At 59.4% G+C, this 22,648-nt stretch overlaps 1 protein-coding gene across 1 annotated transcript; it reads left to right on the top strand.

The window, feature by feature from the left end:
* Positions 1–671: 671 nt before the first annotated feature.
* Positions 672–22,482, top strand: FBXO41 (F-box protein 41). Its single transcript, XM_056490095.1, has 13 exons — positions 672–879; positions 3,102–3,614; positions 6,830–7,058; positions 8,354–8,430; positions 8,533–8,831; positions 9,531–9,790; positions 10,346–10,461; positions 10,689–10,841; positions 14,024–14,119; positions 15,102–15,220; positions 16,439–16,597; positions 17,902–18,017; positions 18,493–22,482. Exons 1-13 carry the CDS (start codon positions 677–679, stop codon positions 18,553–18,555), a joined length of 2,403 nt encoding a protein of 800 aa, XP_056346070.1. The 5' UTR covers positions 672–676; the 3' UTR covers positions 18,556–22,482.
* Positions 22,483–22,648: the final 166 nt, after the last annotated feature.

Genomic DNA, 22,648 nt, shown 5'->3' with positions numbered 1-22,648 from the left:
GTGGAACTTCCCAAAATCTGTGGAGTTTCCCAAAGGCTGTGAATCTTCCCAAGGGCCGTGGACCTTCACAAGGGTTGTGGAACTTCCCAAAAGCTGTGGAGCTTCTCAAAAGCTGTGGGTCTTCCCAAGGGCTGTGGATTTCACAAGGGTTGTGGAACTTCTCAAAATCTGTGGAGTTTCCCAAAGGCTGTGGAGATTCACAAGGGCTGTGGGTCTGCACAAAGGTTGTGGAACTTCCCAATGGTTCTGGATCTTCCTAAAAGCTGTGGAGCTTCCCAAGGGCTGTGGATTTCACAAGGGTTGTTGAACTTCCCAAAAGCTGTGGAGCTTCCCAAGGGCTGTGGAACTTCCCAAAAGCTGTGGGTCTTCACAAAGGTTGTGGAACTCCCCAATAGTTCTGGATCTTCCCAGCGCCCTGCACATTCCCAGGTGCCCTCCCAAGGGATGCTCGTGGGTGGGAGGAACACGGGAGGGCGGGATGGAGGCGGAAGAACCAAGGAGGGATTGCTGGGGACACCTGGGTGCCACCCCTTACCACCGCCCCCCTCTCTTGCAGCTCTTGTCCCCGCCCGGTGCTGACAGCCCCCGCGCCGCCGGACCCCGCAGCCATGTCCCCGCGGTGCCACCGCGCCAGCCCCGGGCGCTGCCCCGCGTGTCCCCGGCCATGAGCGCAGCCATGGCCTCGCTGGACCTGCCCTACCGCTGCCCGCGCTGCGGGGAGCACAAGCGCTTCCGCAGCCTGTCCTCGCTGCGCGCACACCTGGAGTACAACCACACCTACGAGACCCTCTACGTGCTCTCCAAGACCAACAGCATCTGCGACGCCGCCGTCTTCCCGCTGGCCGCCGACGCGGCGCTGCTGGCCCCGGCCTCCCGCAGGTGGGATGGTGCTAGCCCCGCCGGCAGGGCTCTGCTGGGGGACTGCTGGGAGAGGGAAGATGGTACAGGAAAACCTCAGCTGCTGAATTGCCATGAAACATATAGGATGGCCCCTGAAGGGCTGTGGAGCTTCCCAAGGGTTGTGGAGCTTCCCAAAAGCTGTGGAGCTTCACAAGGGTTGTGGAACTTCCCAAAAGCTGTGGAGCTTCTCAAAAGCTGTGGAGATTCACAAGGGCTGTGGGTCTGCACAAAGGTTGTGGAACTTCCCAACGGTTCTGGATCTTCCCAAGGGCTGTGGAGCTTCCCAAAAGCTGTGGAGCTTCCCAAGGGCCGTGGAGCTTCCCAAGGGCCATGGAACTTTAATCCCCTTTTGATTAAACAATGCCCTCGGCCAGAGAGACAGTCCAAAGGTCCAGCATCCAAAGATTAGGTCTTGGAGTTTAAAATGTGACACATTATGCTAATATAAGGATTCCTATAGGCTACATGTAAATGGTATAGAATTTGTATCTTGTAGTACATTGGTTAGTGGAAATTAGAATATTCATCATGGAAGATTTCTTGTATTGCAAACGGGAAGTTGCTCTCTTCTTTTTCCTTCCCCCCCTTGCTCCTCTTAACTCCAATACCTCTCCTCTCTCTCTCTCCCTCCCTTTACCTCTAATACCTCTTGCATCTCCTTCTTGCTCTCTTCTCCCTCCTGCCTCTCTCTCTCTCTCTCTCCCCCTTTTATCTCCTTTTACCCTAGCAGGCTCTTTTATAATAAACTGCAACTGTAATATTTAGCTTCAACAGAGAGTTTGAGTTCTGTCCCCCACTGTCTATCCTGACACAAAGACCAGAAGAATCCCACAGGGATCTGCTTCCCTGAAGACAAAGAAACCCCTCAGAGCATGCCCCCCTTCTCCTCAGCAAAACTTCTGATACCTCTTGGGATTTCTATCAGTTCTTAAATTGTTAGGTGATTTTGGTTTGAGGGTGCTGCTTTTGTGGCTTTTCTGGGCAATTTTTACCAAATGTCCAAGTTCCCCACAGTAGAAGCAGTGGGCATTCTCTTTGGAGGTCACTGCTGTGAAAGCTCCTGTGACCCCTTCAGCAATACCCTTGGCAACTGCTAAGTGTGAAAACTGTGTTCTCAGTGGGCATGTGGCGTGTGCAGGTTTCCACCATTTATTCAATGTGTCGAGAGGCACGTTGGACCTAAGGATAGTTTTACATTGCTCATTTGCATTGCTCATAGCAAGTTTGCCTAAAAGTTCTTTTCGTGCCTCTGCGCTCTCTATTTGTTTTTCCAGAGCATTTTCAGTCCGTCTACAAATTTGATAAAGCTCTCATCTATTTTTTGTTTAACGTTGGAGAAATGCAGGGTGGGTGTGGAGTCATTGGGTGTGAGGAGCAGGGATGTGTCTGCTGTGTCTTGTAATGTGTCTTTGGAAAGTGTCAGCTTGTCCTGAAGGCTGTGATAAATCTCCTTCTCCAGCTCACTGTTCCACTGTGAAACCTGGGCTGTGAGGGTTTTGTTGTTGGAGGTCGCTGGACAGACTTACGAGCTTACTATTATTTCTTCTTTAGGTTTGCAGTTTATTATGAGGGTGTGGGTATAAGAAAGAGTGTAGAGCATGGAGAGTAATAGCTAAGAGCAATGGGGTGAGAGAGAGCAAGAGAGAGCTTAGAGCTCAGAGCTAAGGGGTAAGAGAGAAAAGAGAGGTAAGAAAGGTAAAAAAGGTAAAAAAAGTATGAAAAGTAAAAGCGGTAAAAAAAGTAAAAAAAGTAAAAGCAGTAAGAAAAGTAAGAAAGGTAAAAAAGTTAAAAAAGGTAAAAAAGGTAAAAGAGGTAAGAGAGCGATTTCCCGTTCACAATACAATAAGTATTCTTCTACAATAAATATTCTAATTTTCCAATAACCAATCTAATACAATATACTAATTTCCTAATATTTGCGTGCAACCTATAAGAACTACTAAATTACCATGTTTTCTGGCTTTCTTATCCGTAACCCTTATCTTCAGACCTTTCCTGCCAGGCTAAGGACAAAATGTCTGTTAGTTCTTTGCTATTTGTGGCATTTGGTATCGTCTAAGCAAAGAAAGAGGCCTCAAACCTTAACATAACTGTTTTCAGCATCTATATCAAAATATGACAACATCATCTATATCTACTTGCTAGGCACTCATAAGATTTCTCTATTCCCTCCCCAACGTCGGGCGGTCTGCATCTCGCAGGGACTACTTCGAGAGCACGTCCTTCCAGGGCAAGGACCAGCGCTTCTCCTGCGACCTGGTCCCCGCCGAGGAGCTGGAGCCGGCGCCGGCGGCGTCGCCCTCGCCCCGCTACGTGCACGAGATCGAGATCCCGCTGGGCGAGCTCCTGGCGCGCGGCAAGGCCGTGGCGCCCGCCGCCGCCGCGCCCGCCGACGCGGCCTACGAGGAGGGCCTGGCCCGCCTCAAGATCCGCGCCTTCGAGAAGCTGGAGGTGGACAAGCGGCTGGAGAAGCTGACGGAGGAGGTGGAGCAGAAGATCGCCTCGCAGGTGGGCCGGCTGCAGGTGGAGCTGGAGCGCAAGAGCTCGGAGCTGGAGAAGGCCAAGCAGGAGAGCCTGCGGCTGAGCCGCGAGAAGCAGGAGCTGGAGGACCGGGCCTCCGAGCTGTCCCGCCAGGTGGACGTCAGCGTGGAGATGCTGGCCTCCCTCAAGCAGGACCTGGTGCAGAAGGAGCAGGAGCTCACCAGGAAGCAGCAGTGAGTCCTTTGTCCCTGTCCCAGCCCGGGGGCCTGGCAGTGAGTCCTGGAGGAGCTGTGGCTGCCCCGGCCCTGCAGGGCTTCGAGGCCGGGCTGGGCAGGGTTTGGAGTGGTGGGGAAGCGTGGGAAGTGTCCCTGCCTGGGGTAAGGGGTGCAATGAGGTGAGATTTGGGGTCTCTTCCCACCCAAATAATTCCACAAGTCCAGAGGAGGCCAACACCACCAGCAAACCCTCAGGGCCAGGCTCAGGCTCAGGCTCAGCCCCTTGGTGATCATCATCCCCCATCAGGTTCTGCACCTCCTCCCACCCCCTCAGTGTCCACACAGAGCTGGGTCAGCCAGACCTTGTCCCAGAGCCACCAGTGCTCCAGTTCATGGCCAGCCTGGGGATCACGAGTCACAGGCTGGTTTGGGCTGGAGGAACCCCAAATCCCACCTCGTTCCCACCCCCTGCCACGGCCGTGCCAAATTCCAGGGTTTTACCCTGGAGGGAGGCTGGGGCAGCCCAGGCAGCACCTCCTCCATTTGTGGTGAAGCCTGTGACACTGCCACCCCCATTTCCATCCCATGTTCCTCACTCAACACCCCCTGCCCGCCCCAGCTGCTCCTGAGTGTCCCTCCAGTCCAGCACGGGGTCATTCTGCCCGCTGCTGCTGTCCATGAAACCAGGCCTGGCTCCTCAGCAGCTGGAGCAGATCTGGAGCAGACCTCTCTCCTCAGCGAGGAGAGGAGTGAGGAGTTTTTGGGGGACAGGCATGGCTGTGCTGGGCTGGGAGCACTGCTGCCATTCCTGAAGGAATTGCTGCGATTCCCATCATCCTCTGAACGACTTTGACTCCAAAATAATGACCTGGCTCAGAAACAGGGCTCCCAGTGACCCTGGGGACACCTCCAGGTTTGGGGGCGTGTGTGGGACAGGCAGTGAGGGGTTTGGGGCTGCCTCCTTGGGTGGGTGCTGTCCAGGGGCACCCTGGGGTTATGTGGTGAGGGAATTAAGGACACCAGCCTGGGTGAGTCTGGAGCAGGGCCTGGAGACAGCTAGACAGGGCAAATAGAGGGTCAGACGTGTCTTGGTGGAACCTGGACAATGTTACCACCTAAACCCCTGGTTTCTGCCCCAAAACTACCTCCTGGACCTCCCATTCCTCAGAGAAACCCTCCTGCCCCTCAGCTGTCCCCATCAGTCCCCAAACTCCTCCACCCAAGGGACAAAATCCCTCGTGAGGTTGCAGGGAGATCACGGTTTTGCTGGTGAGAGAAGGTTTTCCCCTGCACGGGGAAAGTCATCAGAAATCATTTTAATGGGCAAAGCCTCCCCTGCAAACACTGTGGGGACATTTCCCAGCCCTGCCAGCTCCCAGACACCACGAAGCCGTTGTCCTCCTGGGACACCTTTGGCTCCTGGGCTCCATTTCCTTTGCCAGGAGTGTTTTTCCACCCAGTCCATGGGAATGAGAGAGATAACCACGATAACCATCAGCATCACCTTACAGCTGCTGCCCAGCTCCACATTTGCCTTCCAAATCCCCTGGGACCCCTTCCAGGAGCCTTCCCAGAGCATCCCCAGAGCCCCCAGGCTCTGCCTGCAAGAGGCAGGCTGTGGAGAAATTAATTGATAATTAATTGGAATTAATTGGTAATTGATAGCCACAAGTGGGAATTACGTCACTAAGAGCTGCCCCCTCCTTTTCCTTTGTGCTTCTGAGCGGATCATTGTGTCCAGGTGCCCAAGGTCAGGTGTGCACCGGCAGGTTTGGTGTCCAGGTGTGCCTGGTCAGGGCTCTGAGGTCAGGTGTGGGTGATCAGGTGTGTGTTGGGTTTCTGTGCTCGGGTTGGTGTGTCTGGGTGTGCCTGAGGGCAGGAGTGCACCAGACAGACATGAAAAGTTGTGTTTGTGCATCTTTTGGGGTTCCTGGAGGCTGAGGGGAAGTGTGAGCAGCTCTGTGTGTGTGTGTGTACCTGGTGCACACCTGGCTGTTCATGGAGCACATCCGTGTGCAGGGGTGTGTTGCCCAGGTGTGTTTTGGGCTGTGTGGTGCCCAGGTGTGTTTTGGCTGTGTGATGCCCAGGTGTGTTTTGGGCCGTGTGGTGCCCAGGTGTGTTTTGGGCTGTGTGGTACTCAGGTATATTTTGAGCTCTGTGTTGCCCAGGTGTGTTTTGGGTTGTGTGTTGCCCAGATGTGTTTTGGGCTGTGTGGTACTCAGGTATATTTTGAGCTCTGTGTTGCCCAGGTGTGTTTTGGGCTGTGTGTTGCCCAGGTGTGTTTTGGGTTGTGTGTTGCCCAGATGTGTTTTGGGCTGTGTGGTACTCAGGTATATTTTGAGCTGTGTGTTGCCCAGGTATATTTTGGGCTGTGTGATGCCCAGGTGTGTTTTGGCTGTGTTATGCCCAGGTGTGTTTTGGGCTGTGTGGTACTCAGGTATATTTTGAGCTGTGTGTTGCCCAGGTATATTTTGGGCTGTGTGATGCCCAGGTGTGTTTTGGGTTGTGTGGTACTCAGGTATATTTTGAGCTGTGTGATACCCAGGTATATTTTGGGCTGTGTGATGCCCAGGTGTGTTTTGAGCTGTGTGGTGCCCAGGTGTTTAGTTGTGTTTTTTGGCCCAGGTGTGTTTTTGGGCCGTGTGCCCTCCCCGGGGTGTCTGTGCCCGTGTCCCCAGGTGCCCCCCTGGTTTTTGGGGAGTGGATGAGTGTTTGTGCAGGGGTGGGGTCAGCTCGGGTCACGGAGCTGCTGTCACACTGCTCTCCAGGTCTGGCCATGTTTACGGGTCAAACAGCCCTTCAGCAGGCTCAGAGCTCCCGAGCACCTGCTAATTAATGTGTTAATGAGGGAGCCAGGGCCCTGCAAGCACGGGCTGAGCAGGGTTTAAGGGTGTCACTGCCATCCTCCTCCCCATCACACCATCATCATCCTCTTCCCTCTGCTCCCCCGTGCTCAGGATCCTGATTCCAGTGTGGGAGTGCTGGATGGGGTGCTGGGGATGTCACCCCACCCCTCAAACGAGGTGTAGCATCCCCCTGCATGCTGGGGGCACCCCCTCATCCCTGTCCTGCCCCAGCCCGCCCCAGGGGCCGCCTGGGCCGGCACAGGTGGGGGATGGAACCACCCAGGTGCGCTGGAGCATCCCCGAGCGCGCTCCCGGCCGGCACACGGGGTGGAGGGTGAGCAGGGACGGGCGGGCGAGCTCCGGGTGTCACCACGGTCCCCGTGCCAGGGAGGTGCTGCAGATCGACCAGTTCCTGAAGGAGACGGCGGCGCGCGAGGCCAACGCCAAGGTGCGGCTGCAGCACTTCATCGAGGAGCTGCTGGACCGCGCCGACCGCGCCGAGAAGCAGCTGCAGATCATCAGCAGCAGCTGCGGCACCACCCCCAACGGCAGCCTGGGCCGCTGCGGCACCCCGGGCACCAAGGGCATCGCCCGAGCGGCGCCTCTGCGGGCACAGGCACGCACAGGCTGCGGGAGCGCGGCGGGGAGGCGGGAACGTGTTCGGGGATTGGGAACGTGTTCGGGGATTGGGACGCGGCGGGGATTTGGGAACACGTTCGGGGAGTCGGGAACATATCCGGAGACTCGGGAACGCGGCGGGGAGTCGGGAACGTGTTCGGGGAGTCAGGAACGCAGCGGGGAGTCGGGAACACGTTCGGGAATTTGGGAACACGTTCGGGGATTCGGGAACATATCCGGAGACTCGGGAACGCGGCGGGGAGTCGGAGTCGGGAACGCAACGGGGATTTGGGAACATATCCGGGGAGTCGGGAACGCGGCAGGGATTCGGGAACGCGATGGAGAGTCAGGAACGTGTCCAGGGATTCGGGAACATATCCGAGGATCTGGGAACACGTTCGGGGATTCGGGAACGCGACGGGGAGTGGGGAACGCGACGGGGATTTGAGAACGCACCCGAGAATTTGGGAACACGTTCGGGGATTTGGGAATGCGAGGGGGATTCGGGAGCGTACCCGGGGATTTGGGAACATATCCGGGATTCGGGAACGGGACGGGGATTCGGGAACGCACCCATGGCTTTGGGAATGGACGCTCTGGTTTGGGAACATGCCTGGGTATTTGGGAACGCATCTGGGGGATTTGGGAGTGCACTGATGACTTCAGGAACACGTCTGGGGGTTCAGGAACTCACTCATAGCTTCGGGAACACGCCTGGGCTTTGGGAACATGCCCGGGGATTTGGGAATGCACCCAAGGATTTCGGAACGTGCCCAGGGCTTCAGGAACGCACCCGGGACTGGGGAATTCTCCCTCTGCTTTGGGAACGCACCCATGGCTTTGGGAATGCACCCACGGCTTTGGGAACGTTCCTAGGGTTTTGGGAATGCACCCAGGGATTCGGGAAGGCGCCCATGGCTTTGGGAACGTTCCTAGGGTTTTGGGAATGCACCCAGGGATTCGGGAAGGCGCCCATGGCTTTGGGAACGCACCCATGGCTTTGGGCACGCGCCCCTGGGTCTCCTGTGCCAGGGCTGAGCGGGGCGGTGAAGGGACCCCATCTCCTTCCCATGGGAATGGATATTCCTGGATGGGGGATCCCAAAGTGAGGTTGTTTCTCGGTGGGTCGATGTTCCCGTGGCGCTGGCGGTGCCGCAGATGCTGTTCTGCATCCCGCTGGGGGAGGGTGTCCCCCCAGATCGCACTGGTGGGTCAGCGGGGTCCCTCCCCCGGCTGCCCCGTGCCCGCGCTGGGTTGTGCCACGTTGGCTCCTCTTGTCCCCTGTCCCTGCAGAGAGAGCGGCACCCGGGGCCGGGGGTGGCCGTGCACGGTCCCTACGGCGTGAACCAGCGCTCCTCCTCCAGCACCGGGTGAGTGCCCTCCCTGCCGCCTCTCCGGGACTTCGGCGGGCTGAGGGCCAGGGGACACACACCCCGGCCAGCCCTGAGACCCCGGGACATCCCCGTCCGCAGGGCCTCGAGCCGGGCCAAGGCCGTGTCGCAGAGCTCCGGCTGCTACGACAGCGACAGCGCCGAGCCGTGTCCCACGGACGACGCGGCCGACGGGCCCCCCTACGCCGGCCGGGGCTCGGGGCTGCGCCGCCAGGCCATCCAGAACTGGCACCGCCGGCCCTACCGCAACAGCACCGAGGGCGAGGAGGGCGACGTGTCCGACGTGGGCTCCCGCACCACCGAGTCCGAGGCCGAGGGCTGGGAGCCGGAGGCGCCGGGATGCGCCGCGCCCCGAGCGCCGGGCAGCTGCCGCCTGACGGGTGAGCCACAGCCGCGGGCTCTGGGTTCTGGCTGGGATCTCTGAGAGTCCAGCAGGTTTCAGTTGCTTTGGAACTCTTTATGGTAAAGGCACAGCGGTTTTGAAAGGCGAAGAGTCACAAGCGCTAAAGTCCAGGCTGAAAGTTTTTGGTATCGGGTTTTAAATAGAAGTAAAGTCTCAGTTAGAAGTAGAAGCTGCTCCTGTTGAGCTCCTGGGAAGGCTGATGTGCTGCAGCTCCTGACTTCTGGGCGGTGATGATGGCGGTGAGCAGAGAAGAAAAGCAAGAGAGCAAGAGCAAATTTTTCTTCAATACATAAATTCTTATACACAAATTACCCAATAAGCTAAAAACACGAACTCGAACCATTTTTTTCTTAACCAATTAAAAGTCTAGTTTCTTAGCACGCCAGGTTATGTATAAACTACACATATGGTCTATCTTCTTCTATCTAAAAAATGTGAGCAATGTTCTTACTGTAGTTTTATTATGTCTAAAACGATGTTCTTGGAGCCTCCACGGAAACTTGTTTTCAACACTAATATTTAAAACCATCATTTTCAATTTTCACTAGAACTTGTTGATTTCTTACTGAGGAGCTCAGAGAGGCCTCCCCAGCGCAGGGGAGGTGAAGGGTGGGGCAGCTGGAAGTTGTGGGACAGGGATGGAGCTTCCCTTACCCGCTGTTCTCCCGTGCACCAGTGGCCACCGACGCCGGCTGTGCCGCGGGCAGGCCCGAGGGCAAGGTGTGCCGGCTGGAGAGGGGCAGCCCGGGCCCCTCCAGCGAGGTCATCAGCCCCGAGATCCTCAAGATGAGGGCGGCTCTCTTCTGCATCTTCACCTACCTGGACACCAAGACCCTGCTGCGGGCGGCCGAGGTGTGCAGGGACTGGAAGTTCGTGGCCCGACACCCGGCCGTGTGGACGCGGGTGCTGCTGGACAACGCCAGGGTCTCCTCCAAGGTAGGGCAGGGCTGGCACTGCCGGGGGCACGGCCTTTCCTGCGGAGGGTAGAGCTGTGCCAGCCCTCCCTGCTGCCCGGGATGGGTGTGTCACTGCGGTCATGGGGCACACGGGTGGGCGCTTGCTCCGGTGCTGCAGGTGCTGCAGGTGCTCAGGTGGGTGCTGGAGGGCAGGAGCTCCCACCTGCACAGGTTTGCGTGTGGATTGGTGGTCACACCCGTGATTGTGTGGTCACACCCGTGAATTTGTGGTCACACCCGTGAATCTGTGGTCACTCCTGTGAATTTGTGGTCACACCCATGATTTTGTTGTCATGCCCATGAATTTGTGGTCACACTCGTGATTTTGTGATCAGGCCCATGATTTTGTGGTCACTCCCATGACTTTATGGTCACACCCATGACTTTGTGGTCACTCCCGTGACTTTGTGGCACATGCTCTGCCATGGCCTCGTTGTGCATCTTCACACATTTCTGCCCCGTGTGCAGAGCCAGGGCGGGTGGCGTGGGCCGTGCTGGGGTGTCCCTGTCAGTGACTGCCACCCCTGTGCCCCAGTTCCTGGCCATGCTGTCCCAGTGGTGCACCCAGATGCACTCCCTCACCCTCCAAAACCTGAAGCCACGCCAGCGGGGCAAGAAGGAGAGCAAGGAGGATTACATGAAGAGCACACGGTGAGTCCCGGTGTCCCTCTGTCCCCGTGTCCCTCTGTCCCCGTGTCCCCCCTCCCACAGCCCTGCAGCTCCCTGAGCCCCAACATCCCTTTCCATGGTGACTCCAGTGCACACCAGCTCCTGCTGCGGGGTTTGTGTGTCCCGGAGCCACCCACGGGAGGTGTCACCCTGCTGGGGGTCCCAGGGAGGGCGGGCAGGGGCTGCAGTGCCTGACGTGCACCCTGCAGGGGCTGCCTGGAGGCAGGGCTGGAGTCGCTGCTGAAGGCCACGGGCAGCAACCTGCTGATCCTGCGCATCTCGCACTGCCCCAACGTGCTGACCGACCGCTCGCTCTGGCTGGCCAGCTGCTACTGCCGCGCCCTGCAGGCTGTCACCTACCGGTAAGGACAGCCAGCCGCCGTGTCACCGTGTCACATCCGCCCAGCCAAATGGGAGTCCTGATGGCTCGTTCCACCCCAGGTGCAAAAGACAAAAGCGAGAGACTCGGGTTTTGTTCAGCAGAAAGCAGCAATGCAATTTATTGTGTGTAAGAATTCAGTTTTGTGATACAGAGAGGGAGAAAGAGAGATAAAGGAAACAAAGTAAAAGAGGAGAGAGAGAGAGGATGGGATGTAGCTACCAACAGACAGGAGCATCCTCGTGGCTGTCTGACATTAGACGTGTCTTCAATCCAATGGGGAGAAAGAGATCTCAGAGTCTCTTAAGGAAAGTCACTTTTTATAGTCCTGTTCCAAAGCCAGTGGCCTCTGGCCAAAAGGTGGGAGATTTATGGACTGTTGTGTGTGGAGATCATTGCTCCAAGGAAAAGGTGCTGGAACAGGCGCTGAGAGCAGCACCCTGAGAGCAGCACCAGGCACAGGCACAGACAGTGCTGGGCAGCACCAGCACAGGCACAGACAGTGCTGGGCAGCACCAGCACAGGCACAGACAGTGCTGGGCAGCACCAGGAACAGCACAGACAGTGCTGGGCAGCACCAGCACAGCACAGACAGTGCTGGGCAGCACCAGGTACAGGCACAGACAGTGCTGGGCAGCACCAGCACAGGCACAGACAGTGCTGGGCAGCACCAGCACAGGCACAGACAGTGCTGGGCAGCACCAGCACAGCCACAGACAGTGCTGGGCAGCACCAGCACAGGCACAGACAGTGCTGGGCAGCACCAGCACAGCACAGACAGTGCTGGGCAGCACCAGGCACAGCCACAGACGGTGCTGGGCAGCACCAGCACAGCACAGACAGTGCTGGGCAGCACCAGGGACAGGCACAGACAGTGCTGGGCAGCACCAGCACAGCACAGACAGTGCTGGGCAGCACCAGGCACAGCCACAGACAGTGCTGGGCAGCACCAGCACAGGCACAGACAGTGCTGGGCAGCACCAGCACAGCACAGACAGTGCTGGGCAGCACCAGCACAGCCACAGACAGTGCTGGGCAGCACCAGCACAGCACAGACAGTGCTGGGCAGCACCAGCACAGGCACAGACAGTGCTGGGCAGCACCAGGGACAGGCACAGACAGTGCTGGGCAGCACCAGCACAGCACAGACAGTGCTGGGCAGCACCAGGGACAGGCACAGACAGTGCTGGGCAGCACCAGCACAGCACAGACAGTGCTGGGCAGCACCTGTGTCCCCAGGGCGGGATGTGGCACTGATCTCTCTGTCCCCGTGGCAGTCTGTGTCACTAACCTCTCTCTCCCGGCAGTCTCTGATGATGGTCGTGAGGCAGATCAGGGAAGCTTTGGAGCAACTCTTACACACAGCATGGAGACAGGGCTGGGAGCACCAGGGGAAGTGCTGTGCTCAATCCCTGGCAGAGCACAGCACACCTGTCCAGGTGCCAAGGACCTGCCCGTCCGTGCCCCTGTGTCCCCAGTGCCAGCTGTCCCTGCAGCTCCTGTCCCCTTCCAGTTGTTCCCAGTTATTTCACTTCCAGCTCCATTCCCATCATCCCAGTATTCCCAGCATCCCATTACCAATCCAATCCCAGCTGGAGCATGAGCAGGGTCCTGGCAAGGAGACACCACTTTTTGGTAGGGAAGGGTGAGGAGGAGGTGCCCAGGGAGGTCCCACGTGGCTGTCACCCCTAATGGACACAAGAGGCTCAGGGTCCCTCTCTCCTGGGAGGGAGGAACAGCTCTGCCACAGGAGAGCTGAGATTCAGCTTGGAGACCTCACCTGAGGTCAAGGACACACGACTCCCGATGATCCTGGGGGAGGTCACAGGTCCTGGAGGGCATCACTGGCCACTCCCTAGTTTTGGCCACCAGTGGAGGCAGGATTGACCTTCCCTCCACCCCCCCAGGAGGGTGATCCTGGCTCTGCACCTGCAGACAGCCACCCCAGCCCTGCTGTCCGACCCCCTGCTCCTCACCCAGCCAGGACAGAGCATGCTCAGGTGGGAAAGCACATCCAGGACCCAGAGCTCAGCCCCAGCTCTGACCCACACCACGAGACAGGAGACAGCCCAGAGCTCCAGGGCTGTTCCAAGGGCAGCAGGGCAAGGCTGAGTGCTCCTGGCACATCCAGAGTGACTCACACCTGCTGAACCTGCTGCTCTTGGCACCCTGCTCCAGCACAGATGTGCAAAGCTCTCAGGATAACACCCAGCCTTATTTTTAGGCTTGCCTGGAGTTCTCAAGTGGGGCACTGAGACTTGGGAAGCACAGCTTCGGTCCCTGGAAGGCTGCTGTGTGGTGGCACAGCCAGGGGACAGTTTGGGCTGGTGGCATCAGGATGTGCTCTCTGGCACCTCTCCTCAGAGCTGGGCTCCACCCCAGCTCACGATAAACCCACCCCTGCCCCAGTCCCTGCCCAGGTCCAGCAGCATCCTGGTACCTCCAGAGGCACCAGGGAGGAGCCCCAGCAAAGCCCTGCAGGGACACCTGGCCCAGAAACACCTGCAGACACCTGGCACAGCCACAGAGCAGGGACAGAGGGCACAGAGCAGCCCCTGCCTGCCTGGGGCATCCTTCCCACCCCTGGCACTGTCCCCAGCCAGGCCAGGCAGGTGGCAGGGGACAGCAAGCAGTGTGACCTGCAGGGACAGGCTCTGCCTGCAGGGACACCCAGCCTGGCAGACCCAGCCTGGCACTGGTCACCTTGGCACGTGGAAGATGCACCTGCAGCTCACCTTCCATGTTCAACCTCCCCTTCCCTGCCCCTCCCCACCCCCAGCCTCGCCCTGTGCCACTGCTGGCACTGCACATCCACGGGCACCATTCCAGCCAGGAGCAGCTCCAGCCTCCTGCACAGCCCGCTGTGGGGGCTGGCTGCTCCAGGGACAGGTCCTGGCAGGGCACAGTGCCCAGCTTGGTGCCTGTGGCTGCTCCAGGGACAGGTCCTGGCAGGGCACAGTGCCCAGCTTGGTGCCTGTGGCTGCTCCAGGGACAGGTCCTGGCAGGGCACAGTGCCCAGCTTGGTGCCTGTGGCTGCTCCAGGGACGGGTCCTGGCAGGGCACAGTGCCCAGGTTGGTGCCTGTGGCTGCTCCAGGGGGGTGCAGGCCCAGCCCAGGGGTGGCACTGCTGCTGGGGGGGCCGTCACCGTCCCTGTGTTGTTGCAGGAGCTCCACAGACCCCGTGGGCCATGAGGTGATCTGGGCCCTTGGAGCTGGCTGCAGGGACATCATCTCCCTCCAGGTCGCACCTCTGCATCCCTGGTAAGGCACGGAGCCACGGGGTGGGCTGGGTGGGAAGGGACCCAAAGCCCCTCCAGTGCCACCCCTGCATGGCAGGGACACCTCCCACTGTCCCGGGGTGTCCCAGCCCCCGTGTCCAACTGGCCTGGGACACTGCCAGGGGTGGAGTTGGGTTAGGAGGAGACCACACTGAGTGTCTTCCACTGAGCTGGAAGGAGTTTGGGTGGCAGAACCTGATTTCCCCAGGGAGGTCTCCAGGGACGAGCAGCAGTCCCGGAGCCGTCTGTGAGAGCAGGAGCTCAGCCCCTCCCTCCCCGTGAGCACCGGGAGCTGCTCCCTGCTGGCCGGCAATGCTGCGGGAGGCTGGAACACCGAGACGAAAGGGATCTGGGAGGCTCTGGGAGGTGGCACCGAGCATCAAAGGCCTGGCTGAGCCCTCAGTGCTCTCAGCACAGCCCTGATCCATGCAAGCAGCCAAGTTCAGGGCCGGATTTGGGTCTCCAAGGCTGGAATCGTAGAGTCCTGGTTTGGGTTGGAAGAAACCCGAAACACCATCCAGTGCCACCCTTGTCACGAGCAGGGACACCTCCCACTGTCCTGGGGTGCTCCAAGCCAGCCTGGGACACTTGCAGGGTGCGGGGGCAGCCACAGCCGCGCTGCTTTGGGTTTGGGTCCTGCTTTGGGTTTGGGGTCCTGCTTTGGGTTTGGGTCCTGCTTTGGGTTTGGGTCCTGCTTTGGGTTTGGGGTCCTGCTTTGGGTTTGGGTCCTGCTTTGGGTTTGGATCCTGCTTTGGGTTTGGGGTCCTGCTTTGGGTTTGGGTCCTGCTTTGGGTTTGGGGTCCTGCTTTGGGGCACCGGGACAGGGGCGGTGCTGCCACGGGGACACCCCCAGGTCCCCCCGCACTGCCGGGGCGGGAGAGCTCGCAGTGAGTGGCACCCCCCGGCAGCAGTGCCTGGGGGCCGAGTGGCTCTGTCACCCCAGCTCTTGTCCCTCCTGTCCCCAGCCAGCAGCCGACGCGTTTCAGCAACCGCTGCCTGCAGATGATCGGGCGCTGCTGGCCCCACCTGCGGGCGCTCGGCGTGGGCGGCGCGGGCTGCGGCGTGCAGGGGCTGGCGTCCCTAGGTAGGCACTGCGGGCAGGGAGCGGGCTGGGGAGGTCCGGGATAGATGGGAACACCCTCTGCTCAGTGCCCACTGTGGGAGTGGTGGGGTCAGAGAGCGGGGCACGGGCTGGGGAGGTCCGGGATAGATGGGAACACCCTCTGCTCAGTGCCCACTGTGGGAGTGGTGGGGTCAGAGAGCGGGGCACGGGCTGGGAGAGGTCCGGGATAGATGGGAACACCCCGTGCCCAGTGCCCACTGTGGGAATGGTGGGGTCAGAGAGCGGGGCACGGGCTGGGAGAGGTCTGGGATAGATGGGAACACCCCGTGCCCAGTGCCCACTGTGGGCTCACAGAGCGGGGCACGGGCTGGGGAGGTCCGGGATAGATGAGAACACCCTCTGCTCAGTGCCCACTGTGGGTATCATGGACTCACAGAATGGGGTACGGGCTGGGGAAGGTCTGGGATGGCCGAGAGCACCCTGTGGTCAATGCCCACCTTGTGCCCAATGCCCACCTTGTGCCAGCCCAGCACTCAGAATCATGGGCTCACAGAAAGGATCACAGGGCTTGGAAAAGGTCTCTGAGATCGCTGAGCCCATCCTGTGCCCCCTGCCCACCTTGTCACCAGCCCAGAGCACCGAGTGCCACCTCCAGGCCTTCCCTGTCACCTCCAGGGCTGGGGACTCCAGCCCTGCCCGGGCACCACCTCCCTCCTGCTCTGATGGGACAAGCAGAGGGTCCCTGCTGTGGCAGGGAGATGCTCCCTGGGGGTCTCCACCCACCCCAGTGTCCCAGTGCCCCTCTTGTCCCCCCATCCTTTTCCCTTTCCCTGTCCCTCTGTCCCTCCCTGGTGTGACAGGCTCTCTGTCCCCCTGTCCCTCTGTCCCTCCCTGGTGTGACAGGCTCTCTGTCCCTCTGTCCCTCTGTCCCTCCCTGGTGTGACAGGCTCTCTGTCCCTCTGTCCCCCTGTCCCCCTGTCCCTCCCTGGTGTGACAGGCTGCTCTGGTCCCTCTGTCCCTCCCTAGTGTGACAGGCTCTCTGTCCCCCTGTCCCTCCCTGGTGTGACAGGCTCTCTGTCCCTCTGTCCCCCTGTCCCTCTGTCCCTCCCTGGTGTGACAGGCTCTCTGTCCCTCTGTCCCCCTGTCCCTCTGTCCCTCCCTGGTGTGACAGGCTCTCTGTCCCTCTGTCCCCCTGTCCTCCTGTCCCTCCCTGGTGTGACAGGCTGTCTGTCCCTGCAGCCAGGAACTGCATGAGGCTGCAGGTGCTGGAGCTGGACCACGTGGCCGAGATCAACCAGGAGGTGGCTGCTGAGATGTGCCGGGAGGGGCTCAAGGGGCTGGAGATGCTGGTGCTGACGTCCACCCCGGTGACCCCCAAAGCCCTGCTGCACTTCAACAGTGAGTGGCACTGCCAGGGCCAGCAGGCACTGCCCTGATCCCTGGGACATCACCCAATCCCTGGGAGCTGCTGGCACCGTGATCTCCATGGGAGAAGGTGTCAAACAGGGGATCCAGCAACCCCCCAAAGGATGGGCCAGGGAGAGCTGATGGTGCCCTGGGCCAAGGGAGGAGGGAGATGCTCCCTCCATGGTCCAGGGGATCCAGGCCCCAGTGATTGTGACACAGCTGAGGTTTGTGACAGCCTGAGCGTGGGTCACACTGGCCATGGGCCAGGGCAGGAGGTTCACAGGCCCAGGAGGGTCTGTGCAGGTGGGCACAGCCTCAGGAGGGTCTGTGCTGCCTCAGGGGGGTCTGTGCAGGTGGGCACAGCCTCAGGGGGGTCTGTGCTGTGGGCACAGCCTCAGGGGGGTCTGTGCTGCCTCAGGGGGGTCTGTGCTGTGGGCACAGCCTCAGGGGGGTCTGTGCTGCCTCAGGAGGGTCTGTGCTGGTGGGCACAGCCTCAGGGGGGTCTGTGCAGGTGGGCACAGCCTCAGGAGGGTCTGTGCTGCCTCAGGGGGGTCTGTGCAGGTGGGCACAGCCTCAGGAGGGTCTGTGCTGCCTCAGGGGGGTCTGTGCTGTGGGCACAGCCTCAGGGGGGTCTGTGCTGCCTCAGGGGGGTCTGTGCAGGTGGGCACAGCCTCAGGGGGGTCTGTGCTGGCTCAGGAGGGTCTGTGCTGGTGGGCACAGCCTCAGGGGGGTCTGTGCTGGTGGGCACAGCCTCAGGAGGGTCTGTGCTGCCTCAGGGGGGTCTGTGCTGTGGGCACAGCCTCAGGGGGGTCTGTGCTGGCTCAGGGGGGTCTGTGCTGTGGGCACAGCCTCAGGAGGGTCTGTGCTGGTGGGCACAGCCTCAGGAGGGTCTGTGCTGCCTCAGGGGGGTCTGTGCTGGTGGGCACAGCCTCAGGAGGGTCTGTGCTGCCTCAGGGGGGTCTGTGCTGGTGGGCACAGCCTCAGGAGGGTCTGTGCTGTGGGCACAGCCTCAGGAGGGTCTGTGCTGCCTCAGGGGGGTCTGTGCTGTGGGCACAGCCTGGGTACCTGTGGCTGGGCCTGCTGGGTGCCCTCCCCTGTGGGTGGCAGAGTCAGGGATTCCCAGGGAAGTGGGAGGACACCAGTTTGGGACAGGGCAGCCAGGAGTTCTCCCTGCAGGGACCTTGGCCAGGTCTCCTCCATCTTCAGGGTGAGGATTCCCACCCAGCTGAGGAGGCAGGGTGGGTGGGCTCCCAGCTGTGGCCAGGTGTGCATTGCAGGTGCTGTCTGTGCCCCAGGTGTGTGCCGGAACCTCAAGTCCATCGTGGTGCAGGTGGGGATTGTGGATTACTTCAAGGAGCCCCACAGCCCTGAAGCCAGGAAGATGTTTGAAGAAATGGTGAACAAACTCCAGGTAAAGGACCCCAGTCCCAGCTAACACGAGTGTCACCAGCCCTGTGTCCTTCCCGTGGCAGGAGTCAGAAATGTCCCTCCAACCCTTCCCATGGCAGGGATCAGAAATGTTCCCCCTGTCCCTCCATCCCTTCCCATGGAGGGATCAGAAATGCTCCCCATTTCCTTCCATCCCATGCCTCTCTCCTTCCCATGGCAGGGATTTGAGGTGATATTTCCCCCTCTCCCTTCCTCACCCCAAATCCCTGAGGCAGGGATTGGAGATATCCCCTCTCCTTCCCTTGTCCTGTGTCCTTTCTGTGGCAGGAATTCCCTTCTCCCTCCCTGTCCCCATGTCCTTCCCATGGCAGGAATTCTCCTGTTCCTCCCTTGCCCCTTTCTTTCCCAAGGCAGGGATTTGGGATGATGTCCCCTCTGTCCCCAGGGAGCAGTGGCACTGCTGGGTCCCCCCCAACCCCACTCCTGCTCCTTTCCAGGCCCTGAGGAAGAGACCCGGCTTCTCCAAGATCCTGCACATCAAGGTGGAAGGAGGCTGTTAGCGCTGCCGGAGCCCGAAGCACATTCCCTGCTCTGCCCCGGGGCGGGGACCCGCCCGTGCACAAGGAACCCCAAACTCTCGCCCGGCCCGAGGGCAGAAGGTGCTACTCAAGGACATTTTGGCTGCCCCAGAGCCAGGGCCGGGCTCTTTCCCGGCAGGGAAGTGGCTTTGAGCCCCTGCAGCTGCTCCTGGCCGAGGATCCGCCTTTGGGGTGGTTCTCCCACCGAACTCTGTTTTGGGGATGTTCGAGCCCAGCCCGGCCTGGGGGCTCCCTGGGGCTGCCCCTCCCCAGGGCCCAGCATTCCTGCAGGGTTTCTGCTCCTTCTCATTTTGGGTTTGACAGAGGGGCACCCAGACCTGGGGAAACCCCCCAGCAACCAGCACAGCACAGCACAGGCAGAGCTGCTCCTCGGGGGCCTTGGGAGCCACAGGACACCAGGAGAGACGGGCACCCTTCCAGAGCTCTGCACCAAAACCCTCCTGCCAAGGCAATAAACCATCTCCAAAATCCTCACCCAGCAGGAAACTCGGGGCAGGCTCCTGTCCCCACCCCAGGGTCACTTGTGGACAGAGACTGGCACAGGACACCCACGTTTGCCATCCCACTGCCCTCCTGAGCAGCCTGGAGGAGAAACCCCGGCCAGATTATCCTGGAATCATCCTGGGAAAAGCAGCAACCAACAGCCCTGGCTGACCCTTCTCTGCAGCCACCATTTTCTAAATCTGATTTTCCTTCTGAGTGTCCTCTGCCTGCAAAGACGTCATCATCCCCAAAATATCCTTTTTCCTTAGGAGAAGGCATCCAGCAGGGTCAGCATCTCCATCCTCCACCTGGGGGGAAGGTTCCAGGGGGTGTCCCTGGAACTGGGGACACCCATCAGAGCACTGCCAGCACTGGGGACACCCCGGCCTCACCCCCAGCCCCAGGGGGCTGAGCGGGGAGGAAGCGACTGGGAAAGTGGAACTGGGGCTTTTCCCTCCTCTCTGCAGCAGCACTGGGAGTTCTGGGGCTGCTGGCCAGCGTGGCTGTGAGGGGACACCTCAGAGCTGTCCCCTCCCCGAGCCATGTGCTCACCTGGAGCATCTCCCAAAAGGGACCAGGCTCAGATCCAGCACCACATCCCCCATCTGGGGCTGCCAGACAGCCCGAGGGGACCCCAGAGGAAGGAACATCCCCCCGGGTGAGGCTGCTGGGGCTCTGGAGCAGCTCCTGCATCTCCAGGTGTTCCCCCACCTTCATCCCACCTGCTCTGCCTGCTCTGGAACAGGGCCGGGGTTTTGTGGGAAGCTCTGCTGCCCTCCCATGCAGCTTTCCAGAGAAGGCAGTTCCTGAATGCACAAGATGTGGGAGTCCCTGTGAGGAACTGCTGCAGCTCCCTGCCCTGCCCACCGCGGCTTTACCTCCACCCCAGGAAGGCTGGGACCCTCCAAACCCAGGGGCAGGAGCAGCAAGGGATGCCCCGACCAGCAAAAACCACCCAGCAAAGCTACAGCCCGGGGCCACCCTGCCCCACCCAGTGGAGGTGTCACCACCCAGTGCAGGGGCTCGTGAACGCCCTGAAAAAACAAAAAAAAAAAAAAACAGAAACAAAGTACGTATTTATTTCTATAAAGAGAAGAAGGAAACAAAAAGGTTTTAAAGGAAAATTATATACTCAGCATGTTTATACACTCTGTGCTTAAAGACTCTGGTGGCCCGAGGCTGGAGGCGGCTGCTGGAGGTTTGGGGTGCCTGGAGCCTGTCCAGGTGAGGATGAGGGGATGGAGGGAGTTGAGGACTCTCAGAGGAGCTTTCTGCCGGTGGGGTCAGTGGCTGTGCTGCCACCCCCACCACTCACTGCCAGGTTGGAAGTGACAGCAGGAGCCTCACCTGGATTCGGTGTTTGGAGCATCGCAAGAGCAGATCCAGCCTCTCCTTGGGGCATTCCCGAAAAACCCAGCTCAGCAAAGCCACCTTCCTACAAAAACCCTCTGGTGACACAAGGCCTTGAGCAGGTTCAAGGACTGGAAGATGGGAAGTGGGGGTTTCTCCCTGTCTTGCTTGGAATTCAATGGATCCCTTCCTCCTCCTCCTCCTCCTCCTCAGCTGGGGCTGAAGGCAGCTGGCACAGGGAGGCAGTGAGGGCCCTCCTGGTGGCTCCTAATTGCCCAGCTCGTTAACGAGCTCATTAAGGGCTCTGAAATGTCAGGTGGATCCTGCTCTGCTCTCCCAAGGCCCCATCCCCACGGGAGACCCCCAGCTCTGGATTCCCCCTTTCCTGTGGGAGTGATGGAAACACAACAGCAACACCCAATTTCCTGGGCAAGCCTTCAGAGCACTCAGCACATTCAGCTCAGCCCCGGGGAGAAGTGCCAAGGGGCTCTGCCACGACAATCCCCAGGAAAATCCCGGATCTGGGGAGGGCTGGGGTCACTGGGGTGGCCAGGGCAGGCAGGGGCTGCAGGGACAGTGCTCCCAAAGCTGCTCCTGGCTCCTGCAGGACCAGTTCTGGGGACGTTTATTCCTTTCCTAATGTGTTTTCCCAAAGTTTCCCCATGGCTGACATTCCCACCTGAGTTTGGGTGCTGGTCAGGGATTTCAAGAGGAACAAGGTCACCAAAGCCCAAAGCTGTCCCAAATTGTGTGTCCCTCGAGTTGGATTTCACTGGTTGCCCTTCACTCCCAGCCCAGGGATGCTCTGGGGATCAGCTCTGCCTCATCCCTCTGCCCTGGGGCTCCAGGTGTCAGGGTGGAGGGAATGGGAGCCCCCAGGAGGGCTCTGCCCAGTGAGGGTTTTAAATCTTTTTCCCTCCTCTTGCTCTGTGTCCTGGTCCCTGCTGCCACCAGGGGCACAGCCCTGGCAGGGGCTTGTCTGGATCTTCCAAAAGAGCCTGGATTTAGGGAAAACAGAACAAAAAAACACCAGGAGAAGTGCCGTAATGGCTCCTCAAGTGGCTAACAAATGTTTTCCCTCAGCTTTTAGGGGAGGCCCCAGCCAGGAGCTGGAGTATCTCTTCAGCCTCATTTTGGGGTGAGAAACAGCAGGTTGGGGTGGAGCAAAAGCATTTGGGAATCGGTGCCAAATGAGAAGTGCTTTAAAAGGAAAAGTCCCAGGGTGCAGGGAGATTTTGGGAAGCAGAGATGGGTTGTTTGACCAAAGCACTGCAGGGTGCTGTGAGGTGGTGATGGACCTTCCCCATCAGCAGGAGGCAAAATAATCCCTGGGGAGGGTGGGAGAGCACTGAGGAAAAGCTGCTGCAGCAGCAAGGAGAGAAAACTGGCCAAAAGCATGGGGGAAGAAAAAGGGATTTTCCACTGCAGCCTCGGGGCTGAGCCCCGTGCAGGCTGGGCCGGGGACAGGCGGGTGCAATGCTGTGGGGCAGTTCTTGGGAAAGGAAGGGTGATGCACAGTTGCTTCGAGATAATCAGAGGAGATAATCAGTGCAGAGAGTAGAGATTTATAAATCCAGGAGCTGGCACGGTTCCCTGCAGCCCTGGATGGTGGCTGAGGGCCCTGTACAGCCGCCCCCCTCCCCAGGCTTCCCGTGGCCTCCCAAGTTATTTTTTTAACTCTATATAAATTTAGGTCTATTTTAGTCTTTCTGCAGCGATGTGCCAGTGTCTGGAGAACCAAACATGCCCTTTCCCCCATCCCTGGTCCCTGGATGCTAAACTGGGCCCTTGGTGCAGGTGTGCTGGAGAAGAGGTCCTGGAAGGGGAGAGGAGGATCTGGGTGTGCTGGCAGCAGGGCCCAGCTCTGCCAGGAGTCCGAGGTTTTAGCACTTTGGTTGGAACTCTCACCTTGTAGACGCACTTTGATGTTGTTGCTTTGAAACTTTGGCAAGTGTAAACAATGTGTATTTAAAGAATTACAGAGAAACAACCCCCAGCCAAGCGTGTAAAGAGCTATTTTATGATTCAGTGTTGAATAAAGACTCTGGAGATCCAGCTGGGTTTTCACTCTCCCACACCAGTGAGACCAGTTGCTGTCTGGGGCTCACTGGAAGTGTCTGACTCCCTCTGCAGGTCTGTGGGCTCCACTGGTCAGGCACCACGGGGCACTGGGACAAACTGGGACAAACTGTGGCTGTCCCTGGGTTCCTGCAAGTGTCCA

Source organism: Oenanthe melanoleuca, chromosome 4 (genome assembly GCF_029582105.1).
Source record: "Oenanthe melanoleuca isolate GR-GAL-2019-014 chromosome 4, OMel1.0, whole genome shotgun sequence".
NCBI classification, from domain to species: domain Eukaryota; kingdom Metazoa; phylum Chordata; class Aves; order Passeriformes; family Muscicapidae; genus Oenanthe; species Oenanthe melanoleuca.
This window is presented reverse-complemented; position numbering and strand designations above follow the sequence as displayed.

What these genes read in the sequence shown, in the direction of transcription:
- FBXO41 (XM_056490095.1), top strand. Translation starts at nt 677, where the DNA reads ATGGCCTCGCTGGACCTGCCCTACCGCTGCCCGCGCTGCGGGGAGCAC. An exon ending in GAGCTCACCAGGAAGCAGCA is followed by an intron (nt 3,615 to 6,829) that starts GTGAGTCCTTTG and finishes TCCCCGTGCCAG; the next exon opens with GGAGGTGCTGCAGATCGACC. An exon ending in AAATGGTGAACAAACTCCAG is followed by an intron (nt 18,018 to 18,492) that starts GTAAAGGACCCC and finishes GCTCCTTTCCAG; the next exon opens with GCCCTGAGGAAGAGACCCGG.